The sequence below is a fragment of the Akebia trifoliata genome, chromosome 9, assembly GCF_017979445.1.
Source record: "Akebia trifoliata isolate Shusen 1 chromosome 9, ASM1797944v1, whole genome shotgun sequence".
NCBI classification, from domain to species: Eukaryota; Viridiplantae; Streptophyta; class Magnoliopsida; order Ranunculales; family Lardizabalaceae; genus Akebia; species Akebia trifoliata.
In genome coordinates, this window is record NC_141383.1 from 23834011 (window position 1) to 23853795 (window position 19785).

General features: G+C 35.6%; 3 protein-coding genes across 3 annotated transcripts; 2 read left to right on the forward strand and 1 right to left on the reverse strand.

Moving 5' to 3' along the window:
* LOC147394849 (dicer-like protein (DUF936)) lies at positions 1-2884 on the forward strand. Its single transcript, XM_086454041.1, has 5 exons — positions 1-279; positions 542-1352; positions 1510-1698; positions 1785-1876; positions 1981-2884. Exons 2-5 carry the CDS (start codon positions 564-566, stop codon positions 2690-2692), a joined length of 1782 nt encoding a protein of 593 aa, XP_086310167.1. The 5' UTR covers positions 1-279; positions 542-563; the 3' UTR covers positions 2693-2884.
* A 1124-nt stretch (positions 2885-4008) lies between these two features.
* Positions 4009-7301, reverse strand: PDE329 (calcium homeostasis regulator). Its single transcript, XM_086454043.1, has 3 exons — positions 6807-7301; positions 6537-6701; positions 4009-4596 (listed from the first exon to the last, which is right to left on the reverse strand). The coding sequence occupies exons 1-3, from the start codon at positions 7254-7256 to the stop codon at positions 4279-4281; spliced, it is 933 nt and encodes a 310-aa protein (XP_086310169.1). The 5' UTR covers positions 7257-7301; the 3' UTR covers positions 4009-4278.
* A 1098-nt stretch (positions 7302-8399) lies between these two features.
* Positions 8400-13859, forward strand: LOC147394851 (Radical SAM superfamily protein). Its single transcript, XM_086454445.1, has 9 exons — positions 8400-8748; positions 8848-8906; positions 9461-9563; positions 10464-10561; positions 10717-10847; positions 10945-11053; positions 11794-11985; positions 12067-12203; positions 13361-13859. Exons 1-9 carry the CDS (start codon positions 8520-8522, stop codon positions 13635-13637), a joined length of 1335 nt encoding a protein of 444 aa, XP_086310571.1. The 5' UTR covers positions 8400-8519; the 3' UTR covers positions 13638-13859.
* The last annotated feature ends 5926 nt before the right edge of the window (positions 13860-19785 follow it).

Consider the following 19785-nt stretch of genomic DNA (forward strand, 5'->3'; position numbering starts at 1 on the left):
TACCAGCACCAGCCACCAGATCTCTCTATCTCCCAACAAATCCGCCTTGGAGCCGTGAAATTTCAGTAAAATTGAGATCAAAACCCATTTGGGGAAATAATCTGATATGGGTTTCTCATTTTTTTTCAAAGATTTACGGCTCTGATTTCTTGCTCACTGTTTAAACCAGCAGTAGAGGACAAGAAAAAGCAAAGCTTTAACGAGCATCTCAGTTTGATTTTCTCATGGGGTTTACGTTACACATCTGATTCATATTTGAAGAACAAATAGGATTTTGAGGTAATTTGTTCAAGGGTTTTCTTTGATTTTGAATTTCTTTCATAGTTTGAGTTGAATCTTTCGTTATCTTCAGCGTTTCTTGATTACTTAAAGTTAAAATTCAAAACTTTTCATCATTTCTGGCCAAATTTTCTTGATGGGTTCTTATTTCTTTGCAGTTCTAGCTGAATCTTGATTGAATTTGTTTGCCTAAATTAATATCTCTCTGTGGAATTTTAGTTTTTAATGAGTTTTTTGAACACCATCCCTTCTGTTGTTTCAGTTCTTTTCACCAATCAAAAGTTATGGCTACACTGGCTGCTGGAATTCTATTACAGCTCCTCAATGGAATGAAAATGGGGATCAAACCCACTGGAGAACACAGGAGCTCTCTTTTACAAGTGACCGACATTGTCCCCGCCGATCTGGATGAGAAGAATCTCTGGCCTAAACATGGTTTCTATATAAAGGTCTCCGATTCTTCGCACTCAATCTATGTCAGTTTGCCCGATGAACAAGATGATCTTGTCCTCAGCAACAAAATGCAGCTCGGGCAATTCATCTATGTAGACAGATTAGAGCCGGGTGACCCTGTTCCGATCATCAAAGGAATGAAGACCATTCCGGGTCGACACCCTTTTGTTGGCACCCCTGAACCGTTAATGGGTCTGAGAGATAACAGGGAGAAAAGCGATAGAACCTATAAGACAAGACAGGTTCACAGAAGAGGTTCTTGGGTAGCAGAGGCACCAAATGAGATCGACCCAGTTTCTTCTCCTTTACTTGTGAAGCCGATTCCTTTAGATTTTGATGAGCGTACACCGGTAAAGGAGAGGCCTAGTTTGATGAGAGTGGGGGGTAATTATTCAATGTCTCCACTGATAAGAGGGAGAATGACAAAGGACGGAAACTCAAGCAGCAGTTTCAGATCTTCAGTTAGTGGGGGGCTTTTATCTAAGATGATGGATTCAAGAGGAGAAAGCCCTTCGTTGGTAAGGAAGAGTTGTGTTGTTCCGTCTGCGTCAAATCTTCCACGAAGCAAGAGTGTGAGTGAAAGAGAACCGAGGATCCCGAGAAGTCCCTTTAATTATGCTGTAGGTACATTATAACTCTTCGAGTAATTTAAACCCTTAGAGAACAACCCAAGAATCAGTAGATTTCTGAAGTTCAATCCAGAAGTTCAAAATTCAAAATTTTGCCTTGTTTAATCAATTTTGAGAAGAAACTGAACTTATTCTGTACTAATTGTAGGAAAGGAAGAGTGCAACTCCTCCACCCAGATCAGGAAACACAAGAGTAGGAACCTCCATCAATCTGATCGGTGATGCACAAAACTCTTCAAATTCTGGGGTGAAACAGTTTCAATCAGGTAATCCAACCACCAAGAACATCATCAGTCCACTCATGTTGTTACCTGGAAAGCTTACCATACTTGGGAAGGTAATTTCATAATTTCCCTATCTTTTCTATCACCTTCAGTTACAACCCTTCATCAAGTTTTGTAACTTAAAAACTTCTCCTAACAGGAAGCCATACAAAACAAAGAAACAGCTCAGAAAATCGCACTTCAAGCACTCAGAGACGCTTCTGCGACAGAAACTTTATTTCGGGCACTCAAGTACGGAGTATTTCTCTAGTCTTTCTAATTTTCAGAGAACAGACATGACATATAGGATTAATAAGTTTTCCATCTAATTTTTTTAATTAATATGGTTATGGCAGGTTTTTTTCAGACTTGAGCAAATCCGCAAAAGCCGATGCTCCATCTGTTTGTTTTGATCAATTTCTTGACTTCCATCACCAAATTGTACAAGCAATCACTGACATGGAGTCCATTCAAGCAGCAACTACATGTGGTGACATGGCTAAGACTCCGAATGCTAAACAGAAAGAACCATTCAAGAAACAAGTTCAAGATGATTCCTCCATCTTACATGAAATAGTACAAAACTCAGAATTGAACTCATCCAAAAGAAGATCGACACTATACAAGTCAGTTTCATTCACCCCTGAAAAGAACGATCCGAAGACAACCCTTGGGAAGCATTTAAGATCCAATACGAACCCGAAGGCCACTTCTGACAGAAAAGGAGTATCGACTCCAATTGGAAAATTTCAACTCGAAGCTGTTGCTGAGAATGATGAGAATAAAAAACCACTCTCTAGCTGTTTCAGCAATACAATCAAATTGGGTAAGCAGATCGAGACAGAAGCGGGAAACTGGTTTATGGACTTTATAGAGGAAGCCTTGGAAAAGGGTCTGAAAAAAGTGAGAGGAACCGCAGCTAATGATGCTCGTAAAGTTCCGCAGACTCTTATTCTGAAGGTTATCAATTGGGTGGAGGTCGAGCAGTGTGATTCTAGCAAGAGGCCAGTCCATCCCAGAGCAGCACAAGTAGCCAGAAAGTTAAGGATCAAAGTGAAGAATCCTTGAAGTGTGGGTTGACTTGAATCTAAGTAGAGATTGTATCAATCTTACTTGATTAGATGTGTGTTTTTTTTTCTTCTTCCAATTGTTTTGATTCCCCAATTAATATGAGGTTATGTTTTCTTTCTGCCTCAACATACATGTACTAATATATGAGCTTTTATAATATTTCTTCTTAAATGTGAGGGTCAGAGCAGTTTGTGTGTCTTTGCATGTTCAAATATCTTATCCCCACCGTAGTGGCAGATTCTATCACAAGTTTTGGTCATTATCTTCTTACTTGCCATTACTAGGCCATGGCTTCCTTATAGATCACAACTAGTTTGAAAGTGATAATTCCCAATTAATATAGTATTTTTTTCTCCAAGTCATGCTTGAAGTGGCCGTCATCCCGCTTCAAACGTTCGGTAGAACCAACCCTCACCTTTGGTATACACGCGGTGTCTCCAAGGAGGTACCCCAAATATTAATGCAAATGTAGGTGTATGAAATAAATATAAAAAGCTATGTGTCATGTTACTAGGAAGGTTCCTCCAAAATTTTGAAGTGGCATGGCCACTTCAAAGTCGGACTCTAGACATTGGTAGCTTCACTGCACTCTTACCTTTTAATATCATGTACTTCATCATGATCATCATCAAAGTCTCATCCCAACAAATTGGGGTCTGCCAAATATGCTTGTCCATTTATTTGTAGAAATGAGGAATAGTTATGAGATGAGAAAGTGTTGGCTTATGGTTTTTCATTGAAGGGGGGTGTTTGATTGCATGGCAAACTCTAAGGAAAGTAGATTGCATGGCAAACTCTAAGGAAAGTAGTTTGCCTTGGAAAACTTAAATTTAATGGTGTTTGACTGCAAAACAAATAGAAAAAGCGGGGATAAGTCAAATTTGAAGAGTTTATATAGTTTTCATTGTTCAGGGGTGCTAACTTTTGGGGCCAAGCATATAAACTAGCTCACTAGCTTAGGTTTATCAATCATAATGCCAATGTCCAGACCTGCAAATACTTTTTGAACTAATTCAAGGAAAAAACTTTGAAACGGGCAGCCAGCTTCAAAATTTTGGTAGAACCCTCTTCTTTGGATTACACGTGGCGTATCTAAGGAGGTATCCCAAATATTAATGAAAATGTAAGAGTATAAGATAAATACAAAAGGCCATGTGTCATGTTGTGAGGAGGGTTCTACCGAAATTTTGAAGCGGGCTGCCAGCTTCAAAGTCGGACTCCTGATTCAACTGGTATTGCTCAAATAGTTATTTTCCACTTATTCAACAAAAAAATAATACATTTATTTATCAGATATAAGATACTTCTAAGGATACACAACGAAGATTGTTACACATTCTATTGAAATTAGTTCTAAAGATTCCAATCGATAGAAACATAGTCCAATGCCTAAATGTGGCACATATTTGTGAAACCTTTTCAACTGATGTCATAGAAAGGTTTTAAGAATGACTTAAAGCTTAATTATCATAAATAATACTACCAAGAATGACACAAATCATTCAGCAAGAACAGCTATCTTATATTTCTTGGAAATTGAAACCATAAGTGCTTACAAGTTATAACAAAAGGGACTCCAGCTCTTAGGTTTCACTGTTTTGTTTCAGGAATTGAAGGTCCTTCATTTGTAGTTGTACAGCTTCTTTAGATAAAGGCTTTGGCTCTGGAAAATTGTCTTCACTTCCTTCAGCTACCCTTTTTGCCTTCTCACTGACAATTCTATCAATTTCAGATTGTCCAACAGAAGGGAATACTGCCTTAAGTATAATACGGAGTAATCGCTCATCTTCTTCTTCTACGGGGTCCCTACCAAAACAACAAACGTAAATAGCTTCAAGAGCTTTCTCTGCTCGAACCTCCATGGGGACAGCTGGGGTTTCCACATTCAACTTTTTTCGCCTCTGCACCCAAATATCGTTGTTGTCAAGTAAACATTCTTTGTAAATAGTAATGCTAGAAGAGTGTGTAAAGGAATAATCAGAGTTTCAAGTCAAACCTGCATATGGAACCAGAAATACAAATTGCAGCTTCTCTTATTAATTTTAATTCTTACAAGGATACACTATTTGTCCATAAATACAAATGCTGATCCTTAACTAAAAAAGATGGAAATTGTTTGAAGTTCAAACAATAAGAAATTATGGCTAAAGAACTATATGGGTCATAAGGTCAAATCTTGTAATAGATATTATTTTTATAAGAATGGAAACTTTTTTCATTGCCATCATCAATGAATGATCTTTAGTCAAAACTTTTTAGACTTTTTTTTATAAAAAAATCGAATAGAAGAGTATATTGCGGTTTTAATAATTTTACATGAGTTTGAAAAAAAAATATTGGAGGGAAAAATAAAAGTTGAGCAAAAAAGGTTAATCTTGAAGGTTTTATATGGTATGGAAATTGTCTTAAAGTTCCATTTCTGTTTCCCATTAGGACCCAAAGAAGCATGCCACAAACCTGTTTTATAGTACACCAGATATAATGGAAGTCTTAGAGATTATTTCCTAGTTGGGTTTGGATTTACATTTTGGTATAATAATTTTCTATTTATGATTTGGGGCTGCTTTGAGGTACACAAGGTTGTAGAACAAAGGTGTATGAGAAGCATAAAGAATAGAAGGTTTCTGAGAGTAGTAAAAGTGCCTTGCCAAGCAATTCTCAAATTTGTGTCGACTTCTTTTACATAATGTTTAGTCTCAAATTGTTTCAGTTTGCCCTACACAAAATCAGAAACAAGTTGGTGATTATTATTTTTCTAGAAATCTCGCACCCTGCTTCATGGTGACATGACCACTTCTACAACATTCTTCTTCTTTTGATGGATTGTTCTTTGTACCTATTTCTTGCATCACCTGATTGAAGAAATTCCAGAAGTAGTTCATATTCTTAACCTAAAGACATACTTTGCCGCACTTCTTAAAACATCACAAACAATTATTTGTCTTTGCTGTTTTATCCTTTTAACATTTCATTAGGAGGTGACACATGCAAATGGACATGTATCAAAGGGGTTATTTGTAATTTAAATATTAAAGGGTTTGTTTTTTAATGGTAATTAAAGGGTTTTTGAAGATTACATAGTAAAAAAGGATATTTTTGTAATTTTGAAAACTAACCAATATGATTATAGGTCGTGGGATTGCAATTTTCTTGGTTTTTGACCAAAATGACGTAAAGGTGGGGCATTTGTGAGATCCAAATTTTGGCGTTGAATCACTTATACTCCGCTTTCTCTTACGTGCACCCCCCACCATTGCGTGTGCACAAAGCACACACATGTACCAAAGAAAAAGATGAAAAAAAAAATGATTTAGAAATTAAAAAATCCCACATGTAAACCTAGAGCAATAAAATACTTGTTAAATAAAAACCTAACTTTAGCTGGCATGGAATAACATGCCATCTTATTGAGTTGGTTAAAGTCTGTGAGTGTTTATAGTATGACCCGGGTCCATTACCTGCCTTCACCTACTAATTACAAACCACAAACCAACTTGCTTTCCATGGCTGAGTGACCTTACTAGTTAATACCACTGTATTACAAACTGCAATAGGGTAATAATTAACTATGAAGTTCAAACTTCCATTTTCTGGATGAGTTATTCTAGATGATTAGCATCTCAATTATCCTTTATTTATTTATTTATTTATAATAATAATCAATACTTGGCATATTTTCTAGATTGAATAAGATGAAATAAATAAACTACCCTCACCACAACAAAATCATATTCATTATTCAATTCTAGACAAGAAGAAAAGTGCCCACCAATTCAGATTCTTGAAGTTGAAAAAAAAAAAAAAACAAGAAAAATAATTCAATGAGACTCAACCAACTAACCTCTTTTGCTTCATTCATAATTGCAAGAAAAGTCTCCTCTTCAAATTCAATATCATTGGAAATTCTAAGCCTTGCTACTCCCTCCAGAATTTCCTCTGACTTAAGCAGACCAGCACCAAGAGCAGCCAACCAACAACATAGTAACACATACAACGGATCGCCGGCCTACCATAAACAAAAACAAACTCAAATTAAGACCAAAAAAACCAATTTTTAACCCTCCAAGTTTTAACAATTAGTAAAATTGAAACAAACCCAAATCCAAATTACCCGGCCTCGACGTTCTTTGAACTCATACAAAGCCCTTGAATCCATTACAGTACATTTGTTCCCTACCCTTCTACGGAACTCAGCAAAATCAATGATTTCACCTCCAACTCCTCCTTCATCATTGACAATTCTCATAATGAGGCCAATCACAGGGAGAGAACCGATAACTTTGTTTACGAAACTCGCTGCAGAGTTGGAATTATCCATGTAAGCCTTAACAGATAAGACCCCATTAGTTCTGCCAACTCTGCAAGAAGAGTTTCTGTTGGGGTTTATTGGGTTCTTGTAGATAAGGTGGAAGTGTAATAGAGAAGTTGATAAGGGTTTAGAGGTAATAGTGGAGAATTGTCTCAGGTTTGCATGGATTTGAGTTTGGAGATTAGGGTTTGTGTGGTGGGTTTTGGGTTGGAGGAGAAGAGAAGATGAAGTGGTAGATGAGACCACCACCATGGCTGGGAGAGGTGGAAGTTAAATCTGTTTTTAAGTTTAATTGAAGTCTCTGTCTCTCTCCTTTATTTGTGTGGTCAGGAGGTTGGGTGGATTTTTTTTGAGTTTTGATTTATGAGGGGACCCTTGACCATTGTCTTCAATGAGAGACTAATACAAAATGACTATAAAACCTCAGTCTTCAACCTTTTTCCTCAAAATCCATAATCTTCAATCTTTAAGGTAAGAAACTTTGATACATTTTTTCCCTTTAAACCCTTGATTTATCTGAAAATATTTTTGGGATAGTAACTTTTTAGTTATTATTAATTGATTTAGAAGAAGGAATAGTAGTGAAAATCAAGTATTGATTAAATCGTGCCATTAACAAGTGTCAAGCTTCTTACCAATATCAATGATGAATATGAATGGCTGAACAATATTATATTTTTTTTCCATGTTTGAATTGGGTGAAAGTAAGGCAACATTAGCATCTCTAAGTCCACATGAAAATGTTTCTCTCTAAGGAGTTGGATTCTCAAAATGCTAAAAACACACGACTTGGGTGGGGAACAAGATGAACTATTATTTATTATTCTTCCCTTGTATCACTTAATCCCATTCTTGAATCCTCAATCCTTATTTTTTTAGAGGGTTTCGATGCCATCTTAAAATCATCCCAACTATATAAAAAAAAAGGGGGATTTCAGTGTTTCAGACTTTGAGATTTCAAAAGTTAGCATTTCAGACTCCAACTCTTCAAAATGGGCATTTTACCCGAGTCGTGATAAATATACACACTAAAAACATTGACAATCTGTACGCGATTGGCATGGCAAAGGCACAAAATCATAAATCTTTTTCTTCATGATATTCAAGAAAAAAGATCTATGGTTTTGTGCCCTTGCCATATGTTGCGTACAAATCGCGTATGTGTTGCGTCATTTTTACCCAAAAGGTTGACAAATGAGAGTTAAAGATTTTTGTTTGTTTGTTTGTATGTTTTTTCTTTTTTTATTTTTTTTTTTGGCGAGGGGGGGGGGGGTATTATGGTTATTTTTGTTAGCTACTCATGGAAGACCATGGTCAAGGGTTATCTCATTAATTTGAAAACATAGGGAGTCTCTCAAACATTAACCAAAACATGGGGGTTACCTCTGAACTCCCCTCGAGTTCCATTGTTCTTCTCCGACTCCTAATGACCTAATATCGTCCAGAGTCCAGACGTTTTTCTTACTTTCTTATCTCCAAAACCCTAAAAATTCAAGTTTCAGAGAAACCTCAGAAATGGAGCTCGGTTGTATCTGGATGAGACGAGCGGGAACCAACTGTCTTGTAGTTATGAAGAAACCCACAGCCACTAATATACTTCCAACTCTCTTCTCTCTCCCCTCTTTGAAACCTCCTAATCTCATCCCTCTATCATCTCCTCCTTCGTCTCTCCGCTCGATTTCGATGTCGAAGACAGCTTGTTCTTCTTCAATTCCAGATGTTTCGCTAGATTGCTCCAACACTGGTAAGTTTTCTTTGAATCTTTTGGTTTCATTTCTGCTACTGCGGAGAATTTCATTTTGATATATTTTTTTTCTAACTAATAAAGTTTTAATCTTTTTAGGAATAACTTCTAAGAGATCGAAGATGCTTCTCAAGGGGATGAGTTATACTGAACTTGAAGTACGTATTGGGTGATTTTGTTGTTTGTTAATTGTTAATTTGTTATTAATTTTGATTTTATTTATTTTTTTTAAATTAAGATTTCTTATTTTGAGAATCTCTGCATTAATAGAAATATGAGTTATTTTTGTTGATTTTTAGAGTGCTGCTATTGGCACTCCAATTTTTACTTATTACACCCGAATTTCTTCAATTATTTATCATATCCCAATTAATGATTAAAACACACACTTCAAACATTACAAAGGTTTGGCTAAAATTATAATCTCAACATTACAAAGCATTATAACTCTCCATCAAACAATTTCAGTAGTAGTCGTCTACAATTATGATTAGGCTCATATAAAATCCCAAATCCAACAAATAGAAATCTAGCACAAAAAAAAAAAAAAGTGAGCTTTTATTGGCACCTCAAAACCCAACTTTTACTTATTCTCAACCATTCACTTATTTTGTTTATTTTTAGTTGGGGTGTAATAAGTAAAAGTTGGGGTGCCAATAAAAGCTCTTAATTTGTATTATGTTTCTTATTATGAGAATCTCTGGATGAGCAGAAATGGGTGCAATCACATGGATTTAGGCCAGGGCAGGCATTAATGCTTTGGAAGCGCCTTTACGGGAACAACATCTGGGCACATTGTAGTGATGAATTGGAAGGTTCGTCCGTCTTTCACGTTTTCAGCAACTTGTTTATTTGATCAGTTTTTATACGTAATCATGTTTGTTTGTAGTTCACTCAACTTCTATTGATGTTTGGGTCATGGTGCTTTCTTCACTGAAGTTGGAGGGAAGTTGGCCTTTTGTGATTTCATGGTGTCACATGAGGCATAATTGGTATCTCATGTATATTTATTTCTTTTTAACTAAACTTACAAACAAATTGAATTTGTTATTGTACTGTTATTGTGGGATCTTTGATCGGCTCAGCCCCAAGTCTCTGCTCCTTCCTTTGTGGCTCTGGGTACACTTATGTTATTTTCTTGAATATGAATAATTGATTAAAAAGATTTGAATAAAAAAAAGGTGAAAATATAGAGATATCCTCATAGATTTCCATTAAAAAGATAGTATAAAACTATAAGTATTGACATATAAAATAAATAAATAAAAAAGACATAAGAAGAGATTCGTCCACCCCCTACATAGTTGATCCTTTCACCTATAAAAAACTTGTAACAGCAACACCATTTATAATTCCATTAATTAAATTACTTATCTATATAAAATAAGAATTAGTTCAGCTAATCCTCTTATACCTTTAATTAAGGTTTTTGCATAAAAAACGTCTATGTAACCACGATTATATGACCAATTATATATCACATTTATTATTTTATCCCAGAGACTTCTCTTAGGCCCAATTTTAACAAATGCATTTCTTAAGGCCAAATTGTGGAAAGATGCATAAAGGACTTGTGGTTGAGTCAATCAGAGAGCTCACAATTATTATACTCTGGTGATGGTCATTTCGTAACTTGAATGAGTAGATATTGAGTTTATTTTCTCTATAACAAGGAATAGGAAGTCTCGGGATTGACTCTATTTTTCCGTTTGTAGGTTTAAACAAAGATTTCAAAAAAATGTTGAGCGAATTGGCTGAATTTAAGGCATTGTCTCTGAAAGATATTCTCACTGCATCAGATGGAACTAGGAAGGTATGGCTGTCTTTGTTCTCACCAATGCCTCTCGGAGCTCTCTTATATAAGCTTGCAATTTAGAGTATTTGTTAATTTGCTTTTGTGGACTCTTGCAATTGTGCTTATTGCATGAGAATATTCTCACTTATTTTGAACCTCACAGGAGGTTGCAGATTCTATTCACTTTGGAAGATGGATTGGTGATAGAAACAGTCGTGATTCCTTGCAAGAGGGGGAGGACTACTGTTTGTGTCTCAAGTCAAGTGGGCTGTGCCCTTAATTGCCAGTTCTGCTACACTGGCAGGCAAGCTTTTACTCTTCTAATTTGAGTGTTAAAAAATTGTCCAGTTATGTGGCCCTGGTTAGATACACATTGAATGATGTATACGTTCATTTTACAGGATGGGCTTAAGGAGGCATCTAACTACAGCTGAGATAGTAGAGCAGGCTGTTTTTGCCCGGCGCTTGGTCTCAAGTGAAATTGGATCTATTACAAATGTTGTATTTATGGTTAGTATACGAGTCTCATCAAACTGAAAAACATTTTTGGAAATTTGGGTAATTATGTCATAAGATTTAGTCCTTGAGCTCATTAATTTGATATCCTACTACATTCTGTTCTAGTCAGTAATTAAAAATAGCAAGGGCATTTTTGTCAAACATGCCGTAATTTTACATTTTGCCAGATTCCTGTAAACGCTAGAAGCGGGAAGCTGGTATGAGCAGCTTCTGGCTTCTGGCCATTCTGCACTTCTGCGTTTTGAAGGAAGTAGAATCCACAATGTTCTCAGTGTGACAAGTGCTTTACAACTGCAAAAGCACTCTCCAAACACAAACCCAAACCCAAACAAGTTAACAGAAATGGCCACTTTTGTTGAACTCTTGAGAGTGTTCCGCCAACTTACATTGGGTATGTGTATTACCAGAACTGAAACACCCTTAATGGGGGCAATTCTTTTTATTTTTGCAATCATGTGAATGCTCCTAGATTTCCTGATGATATACTCTATGAATTGCCTTAGATTTACTTATAAAAAATAAAAATAAAAAGGAAAAAGAGAAGAGAAAACTGCCTTGCTTTGCAGTGCCCATCCCTGCATGGTTGGTTTTCCATGTACTTCACCTTCATCTATTATGATAAAATTTCAACTTTTTTTTTTAGTGTGGAGTTCTTTCCGTACTAGAGATCTTAAAAGAATGTTCTTCAAGTCGTATAAGTTATGTAAACTTCAAACAAAATGTATTTCCAGGGAATGGGTGAACCACTACACAACATTGATAATGTCATAAAAGCTTCATCTATAATGGTGGATGACCAAGGCCTTCATTTCAGTCCTCGCAAGGTTACCATTTCGACTAGTGGACTCGTTCCCCAACTGAAACGTTTCCTTCATGAATCCAACTGTGAATTGGCTGTCAGTTTAAATGCAACAACTGATGAGGTATTTTGTTTAGAACACTTTCTTTGATTTGTGGTATTTTGTTGTCTGGAATTGATCTTCTCATTGACACAAAAAATGCAGGTCCGAAACTGGATCATGCCAATTAACCGTAAGTACAACTTGGCACTGCTTCTAGAGACTCTTCGGGAAGAACTTTGCTTCAAACATAAGTATAAAGTGCTATTTGAGTATGTTATGCTTGCTGGAGTTAATGACAGGTTCGAGATACCTTCCTCCTCTTGCTTTGTATAACTCCATTTTTTTAATGGCTAGTTGTTTTGAAATGGTGGCATTTTTTTGTGCTTCATATATATATATATATATATATATATATATATAGGGGACGGTTCAGCAGCCCTAAAGTTTGCCAAGTTTGGTGCCAAACATTTTTCAAAATATGGGTTAGAAGCTTTGGAATGAGCTGATTTTTTGTGAGGATGATCTCTATGAAGAGGAGATCATCCTCACTAAAAATCAGCCTATTCCAAAACTTCTAACCCCATCAAAAGTGATTTACAAAAATTGGACGGTCCACGATTCTTCAACTTGTAAACTAGGGTTAGAAGTTTCAAAATGAGCTGATTTTTTGTGAGGATGATCTCTTCACCGTAGAGATCATCCTCACAAAAAATCAGCCAATTCCAAAACTTCTAACCCCATCTAAAGTGACTTACAAAAAATGTTTGGCACCAAACTTGGCAAACTTTAGGGCTGCCGAACCGCTCCCATATATATATAAAGAAGGAAAATTTAATGCATGGGGTTGACATTGAAGTTCAATTTGCGGCCCTAAATATCTCATGCGGTATCAATTTTTAAATCGCTAAAAAATTGAAACTTGTTTACTCATCATCATAATGTTATCCCAAAAATTCGGATTGGCTTAAAATGAACTTTTATTATGAAAAGCATAAAATGGTAAATAGGAAAACTACACTCCAGTGAACAAGAGAATCGCGTAACCAACTCAAAAGGTAGAAATTTTATAAAAACTCACCATGGACTGATTTTTGGGCTAGAAAATCTCCCAAGTTGGGCTCATAAAGTTGATGGTTGGAAAATAAGATATATTTCGAAAGTCTTATTTTCTTCTTTGGGCTTAAAACTTTAATATTTATTTATTCTTGAGTTGGGAGAATGTGCAGGATTTGCTGGTATCTACCTTTGTTAGAAAATACTGGCCCTGTTTTAAAAATAAAAAAGGACACTCGCTATATATTTCTTTGTGATCAGGATAGTAATCATTTTAGTAAGTCGAGATTTTTTATAATTTCACGTTCTAATGGCCGCTCTACTCTTTGCTAAACATCCAAGATTTCATAAATGATTTACTTCTCCAATAATTTAATCAACTTGATGTCTGCTTTGTGTGTAGCATTGAGGATGCGAGGAGGCTAATTGATCTTGTTCAGGGTATACCTTGCAAGATCAATCTCATCTCATTTAATCCTCACTCCGGTTCCCAGTTTAAGCCAACGTGCGAAGAGAAGATGATCGAGTTCCGCAATATACTGGTTGAAGCGGGGTGTATCGTATTCTTGCGGCTCAGTAGAGGGGATGATCAGATGGCCGCCTGTGGTCAGCTCGGAAAACCTGGCGAAATCCAACCTCCCCGACTCCGTGTTCCCTCTCGGTTCCAAATGGCTGTATGATCATCAAAAAGAATATTCGACAAGTATCACTTGTATAATTGCCATGAAAGTGCCAGAGGACCAATGAATTCGAATAGATGGCATGACAATTGCTTAGCATGATCCCGAAACATGTTTCTTAAATTTTTTTGCGATCTCTACTTAGTATGTACTTGAACACCTGATTTGTTGAATTGTATTTTTGATTTTCATAGTTTGTGATCAATGATTTTTGTCAGCTTAGATTTTGATGGTCCTTATCAACAATCCAAAGAAGAATTGGAATTTACTGTAACGTTGAGTTGGTGTAGATGTAGATCGGAACAAATACATGTTAGGTTAAGATCTCCTGTTGGAGTTCCCACATGATCTTGTCTAATTTTTTTTCTAAGGTTTGTGTATATTTGGCACATAAAGTGGACATTGAGACCAAGGGTTGGATTTGGGCCTTGAAATTGTGTGAAACTTACATTGTTTAACATCTAATTAATTGTTATCAAAACACAAAGAACAATTAGGTCCCTAATTTACAAAAGTTCTGAAGTAGTTTTATAGGATTACGTGGCAAGATTAAAGAAAATACAAAGAATTTTTCAAATTGAGAGCTAAATTGGGTTGTCACCATTATCATTGTCAACGTTTTGAATGCTAAATTAGATGCAAAAAAAAAAAAAAAAAAAAAAATTCTAATATGGAATGATGTAAAGTTGGGAGTTGAAAATTTGATTAATGTGAATATGGATGATTCAAACCTAAAGAGCCCATTGTTAAATTTGTTGACATTCTTCCCCCCGGTCATGATTCACAAACTGATTCAACTTACTCACCAAAAACAAGAGGAAAAAATCTTTTAGTTTTTAGAAATCTTGATTTTCAATAGAAGCTTATAGTCTTGAATTTATATTGAGATCCAAAGTGACAGATTCTACACGAGTTGTGATAATATGACGCCCCCATCCCAGAACTGTAGATCATTTGCCTCGGGATACACAAGAAAAATATTTTTGATTGTGCATATCCCGAGGAAAATGATCTACAGTTCTGTGACAGGGGCTTAGGGGGTGTGTGTAAGAGGGGGGCGTCAGAAAATCATTAGTCATTCTACACTTGCTTCTGTTAAACAAGGAAATTTAGCCTTAAAAGGAAAGAAAAAAAATCAATGAATTTATTTACTGGAAGATTGTTAAAGGCCTAAAGGTTGAAGAAATGGATTTTTGGTGGCATGTTTGTGGGGAAGTAGTTGAGAAATTTTTGGTTTTCTTTATGAGTTAATCCTTTAATTTTAGGAAATCTTTTGTACAATGTGACTTACATCTATGTGTGTGTGTGTGTGGATTGGTGGGTGACTTGCATCATAATATTAATTACATTTTATCAAAATCAAGATTATATATATAAGATTTTAGTGTGATATTCAAACTTAACCTCCTAAGGTCAATTAGTCCCCTACATACTTTTGGATAAGGTTTTCAAAGATCATATATTTTTTGCATTGTTAGTAGAAGTCAGCTTGAGGGACCATTCTCTTGAACCACCCATAACACACAAACACACACACACACACACACACACAAAACGTCCTCATATTTGTCCTTCTCTCTTCTTCGTATCAACATGACTTAATTTCCAAAACACCTCTAGAGGGTACAAGCCATGTTAGTGTTGGGTTTCACAAGGAACCAAGTCTGGGTTTCAATTACATAAAAAAATTGTAAAAAAAAAAAAGAGAAGCTTAAATGTTGGTTCCATTATCTTTCTCATTTGTCCTCAAAGAAGTGTGAGAGAACACACATGTGGCTCTTGTATTTTAATTTTGATACCTTTGTGTGTATTTGACACAAACCTTCAAGTTATTCAATAGGAAAAGTGTACAAACCTATACTATATTCTTTCTTCCACCCACACCTGTAAGGCCTATAACCTCATCCCTCCATTATAGGATCATGTGATGGACTTCCCAAAATGTGGCAAACATACAGAACTCTTGACCCATGAACATCTTCTTTCTCTTTTTTCTCATTTAGTCAACATGTTACCTTACCTATGATGAAATCTGGACCATTGCTTTCGTAAAGTGAGATTCCCTTCTATACCTAGAGCCTAAAAGAAGAGCATAGTTGATTGGATTCTTCCTTGTAGAAAAAAAAATTGGATGAGATGTCACATTGATTCTAGTTCAACCCATGACTTTAGAATGGTTAACATTTCAACCACCAAGTCACTACATCTGGTGTAGGCTGTCAGTTCTAGTTTGGGAATCAATGTACCCATACTTGGCTACATATATAGGGTCCCGTTCGGCACCCTAAGTTTTACCACACACTTTAACAAACGCGTTTTGTCTTACATGGGTTAGAAGTTTCGGAATGAGCTGATTTTTGGTGAGGATGATCTCTATGGTGAGGAGATCATCCTCACCAAAAATCAGCTCATTCCAAAACTTCTAACCCCATCAAAATTGATTTGCAAAAAATGGACGATCCACGATTTTTCAACGTGTAAACATGGGGCTAAACATTTCGGAATGGGCTGATTTTTGGGGAGGATGATCTTCTAATCATAGAGATCATCCTCACCAAAAATCAGCTCATTCCAAAACTTCTAACCCATATAGGACAAAAAACGTTTGTTAAAGTGTGGTAAAACTTAGGGTGCTGAACATTTCCCATATATATATATATATAGGGTCCCGTTCAGCACCCTAAGCTTTACCACACACTTTAACAAACGTGTTTTGTCTTACATGGGTTAGAAGTTTTGGAATTGGCTGATTTTTGGTGAGGATGATCTCTATGGTGAGGAGATCATCATCACCAAAAATCAGCTCATTCCAAAACTTCTAACCCCATCAAAAATGGTTTACAAAAAATGGACGGTCCACGATTTTTCAACGTGTAAACATGGGGCTAAACATTTTGGAATGGGCTGATTTTTGGGGAGGATGATCTTCTAATCATAGAGATCATCCTCACCAAAAATCAGCCCATTCCAAAACTTATAACCCATGTAGGACAAAAAACGTTTGTTAAAGTGTGTGGTAAAACTTAGGGTGCTGAACATTTCCCATATATATATATATATATATATATATATATCTAGGGTCCCTTTCAGCAACAAACATTTTGGTAAAACATTTTTCAAAACATAGGTTAGAGGTTTTGGAATGGGCTGATTTTTGGTGAGGATGATCTCCTAGAGATCATCCTCACCAAAAATCAGCCCATTCCAAAACTTCTAGCCCCAGTTTACAAGTTGAAAAATCGTGGACCGTCCATTTTTATGGGGTTAGAAGTTTTGGAATGGGCTGATTTTTGGTGATGATGATCTCCTCACCGTAGAGATCATCCTCACCAAAAATCAGCCATTCCAAAACCTCTAACCCATATTTTGAAAAATGTTTTGCCAAAATGTTTGTTGCTGAACATTTCCCATATAAAAGAATCGTTATAATACGACGCCCCTATACATGCCCCCATCATATAATTGTAGATCAATTATCTCGAGATACACAAGAAAAATTTTGATTATGCATATTCTGAGACAAATGATCTACAATTATGTGATGGAGGCGTATGTCATAAAATCATTACATTATATTAAAAAAGAAAAATGATATTTTGACGCCACCTCTAACCTATTCCCCCATCACAAAATCGTAGATCACTTGCCTCAAGATATGCAGAATCATAAATCTTTTTTTATGTATCCCGAGGTAAATGATCTACGGTTTTGTGACGAGAGGATCATATTATCTCGAATCATAAGAAAAGGGTTTGGCTATGCTCCTTTTATATTAATATATTATAATAGGTGGACCCAAGAATTTGGATCCATATAATATCTGACCATGGTAGCGACATAATTGAAATTGATGTCCTATGCCCTTTAAAAAAATATATTAAAAATTGATGTCCTATCAAATCAGATCTTTTCTTTTGATCTCAAAGCCTTTTTACATACTTTAAATTATGTCCATTAACAATCCTAATTAGGTTGTCAAAGGATACTCCTTCGGCCAATAGCATACTAGGACAAAAATCATATCATCAAAGCCTTATCCCAAAAGTTTGGGTTGATCAAATGAATCTTGTTCCTTCCTTCATGTCTATCGAGATCCTCATTTTTATCATTGAAAGTGTGTTCATATCCACTTCTATTTATCGTATGATGCTTCTTGATCGTCTGACTTTAATTAAACTCCACTATGACTGGTTGATCATATTGATGTTTTATAATTTGATTGCTATGCCTTCATTAAATTATTATTAGTATTTGCATATCATGGGTATCCCCACTCTTCGGGTGAGAGTAATCCCACGGTCACACGCACCACCCCCTCAGAAAGTCCTACGTGTAATTGGTTGAGTCGAGAGTCAATTGGATCTTGAAGGGTGGCGCCAAGGAATCCACTGTGTCATAGGGTTTTGAACACTTGACCTACCCTTTCTGAGGAGTTTAATACCACTAGGCCAACCCCTTGGAGTTATGCCTTAGATTAAATTATACTCCAGAAGTATACCTCCACTTTATCATTTAACAATGATTGTATGGGTAACATCTTACTAAATCTATCCTTCGTCATCTAAACCTTAGCCATTAAATGAATCCTTATCCCAAACATGAATCCACACCAAAACTACAATCAATAATCCCAATTCGGCGTCTATCTATTTTAGTATTGGAATCAAATTCATCCGAGTGTAATAGGTTTCAGTGCTAAGGAATTTGGTATGTGAATCAAACCAAAACTAATAGGTAGAATTAGTATGATAAGTTTTCATGCCGAAGATGTAAATTTCCTTTCAAAATAATATTGACTCCTTATATCTTTTTCACAACTTATGATACCATTATTGGTATCCAAAACCCAATCAAAACTAAAATTGAATATCTCGATTTTGAATCTACGTTCTTTCAATATAACAACTCGGAGTTATAAGAACGAAAACCATTGTATATAATAGGTTAATGTTGAAATTAAAAACAGGTCTATTAACACTTTGATATTAAGTGTGGGTGGGAATGGCTTGGGATGGTTTGTGTCGTCTCGTGTTGTGTTGAGGTAAGGGTATTATTTTGAAATCCGACCTTTTGAAAATGGACGACTACCGAACTTTCACCTAACTCCCAAACTTATAATTAAAATTCAACGATGAAACATAATACCTTTTCGAATTTTTTATTTCAAAATTCATAGAAAATTCTACAACTCTGAGCATCGAATCTTGTTTTTGAATGCCACAAGGTGGTCACAAGGTGAAATCCTTACCTTAGTAAGGCTAGGCAGACTCAATCTGAAATTTAAAGCTTTTTTTTTCAACACTGCTCACAAAATCTGGGATCTGGGATCCACCAATCATGTGCCCTCGTGTATTGAACACTAGAGAGTCTGTGAGTGGGAGATTCCATGAGCAAAAATCGCAGAATCCTATTTATTCCATGATTTTTTTGACTCTATTTCTAATTCTAGTTAACTCATCTATCCATGGGGCAAATTTTCATTGATGCGGTCTAGGCAACCCGCTGATCCCTCGGTCTAGGTAACCAGGCCTCTCTCTCTCTCTCTCTCTCTCTCTCTCTCTCTCTCTCTCTCTCTCTATATATATATATATATATATATATATATATATATATATGGTTCCTCGGTTAGGATAATCGATTTCAGTTCAAATAAAAAATCAATTAATCAACTATATGTTAATTAGCACCACAAACTTCTCCTTTAAGTATTTTTTTTGTCGATACACTCAATATTACTAAGAACATCTCCAACAAACTCTTTAAAGTTTGTTGGCTATTTATTTTAAAGAGTGAAAGGTGAAAAAATGATTTGCGAGAAATTCTTTAAAAACAAATATTAAAATAAAGAGGGGCATTATATTTAAAGAGTCGTCAAGACTAAATATAAAGAAAAATTAATATAATATTTGATAAATTTTTAAGGTTAAAAAATGAAAAAAAATATATTATGAGTCTTTGGACCCACATAGATTATTGCATTGACAATCTAATAAGGATAATACTGAAATAACATAATGGAGAACATTTTTGATGTGTATGTGTGTCATAACCATAAATGCTTTTTATTGAGATACAAGTGAGATCTCCAACATGACTCATCCAATAAAACATCCTTCTAGATTTGATAGAAAAACTAAGATAAAAAAAT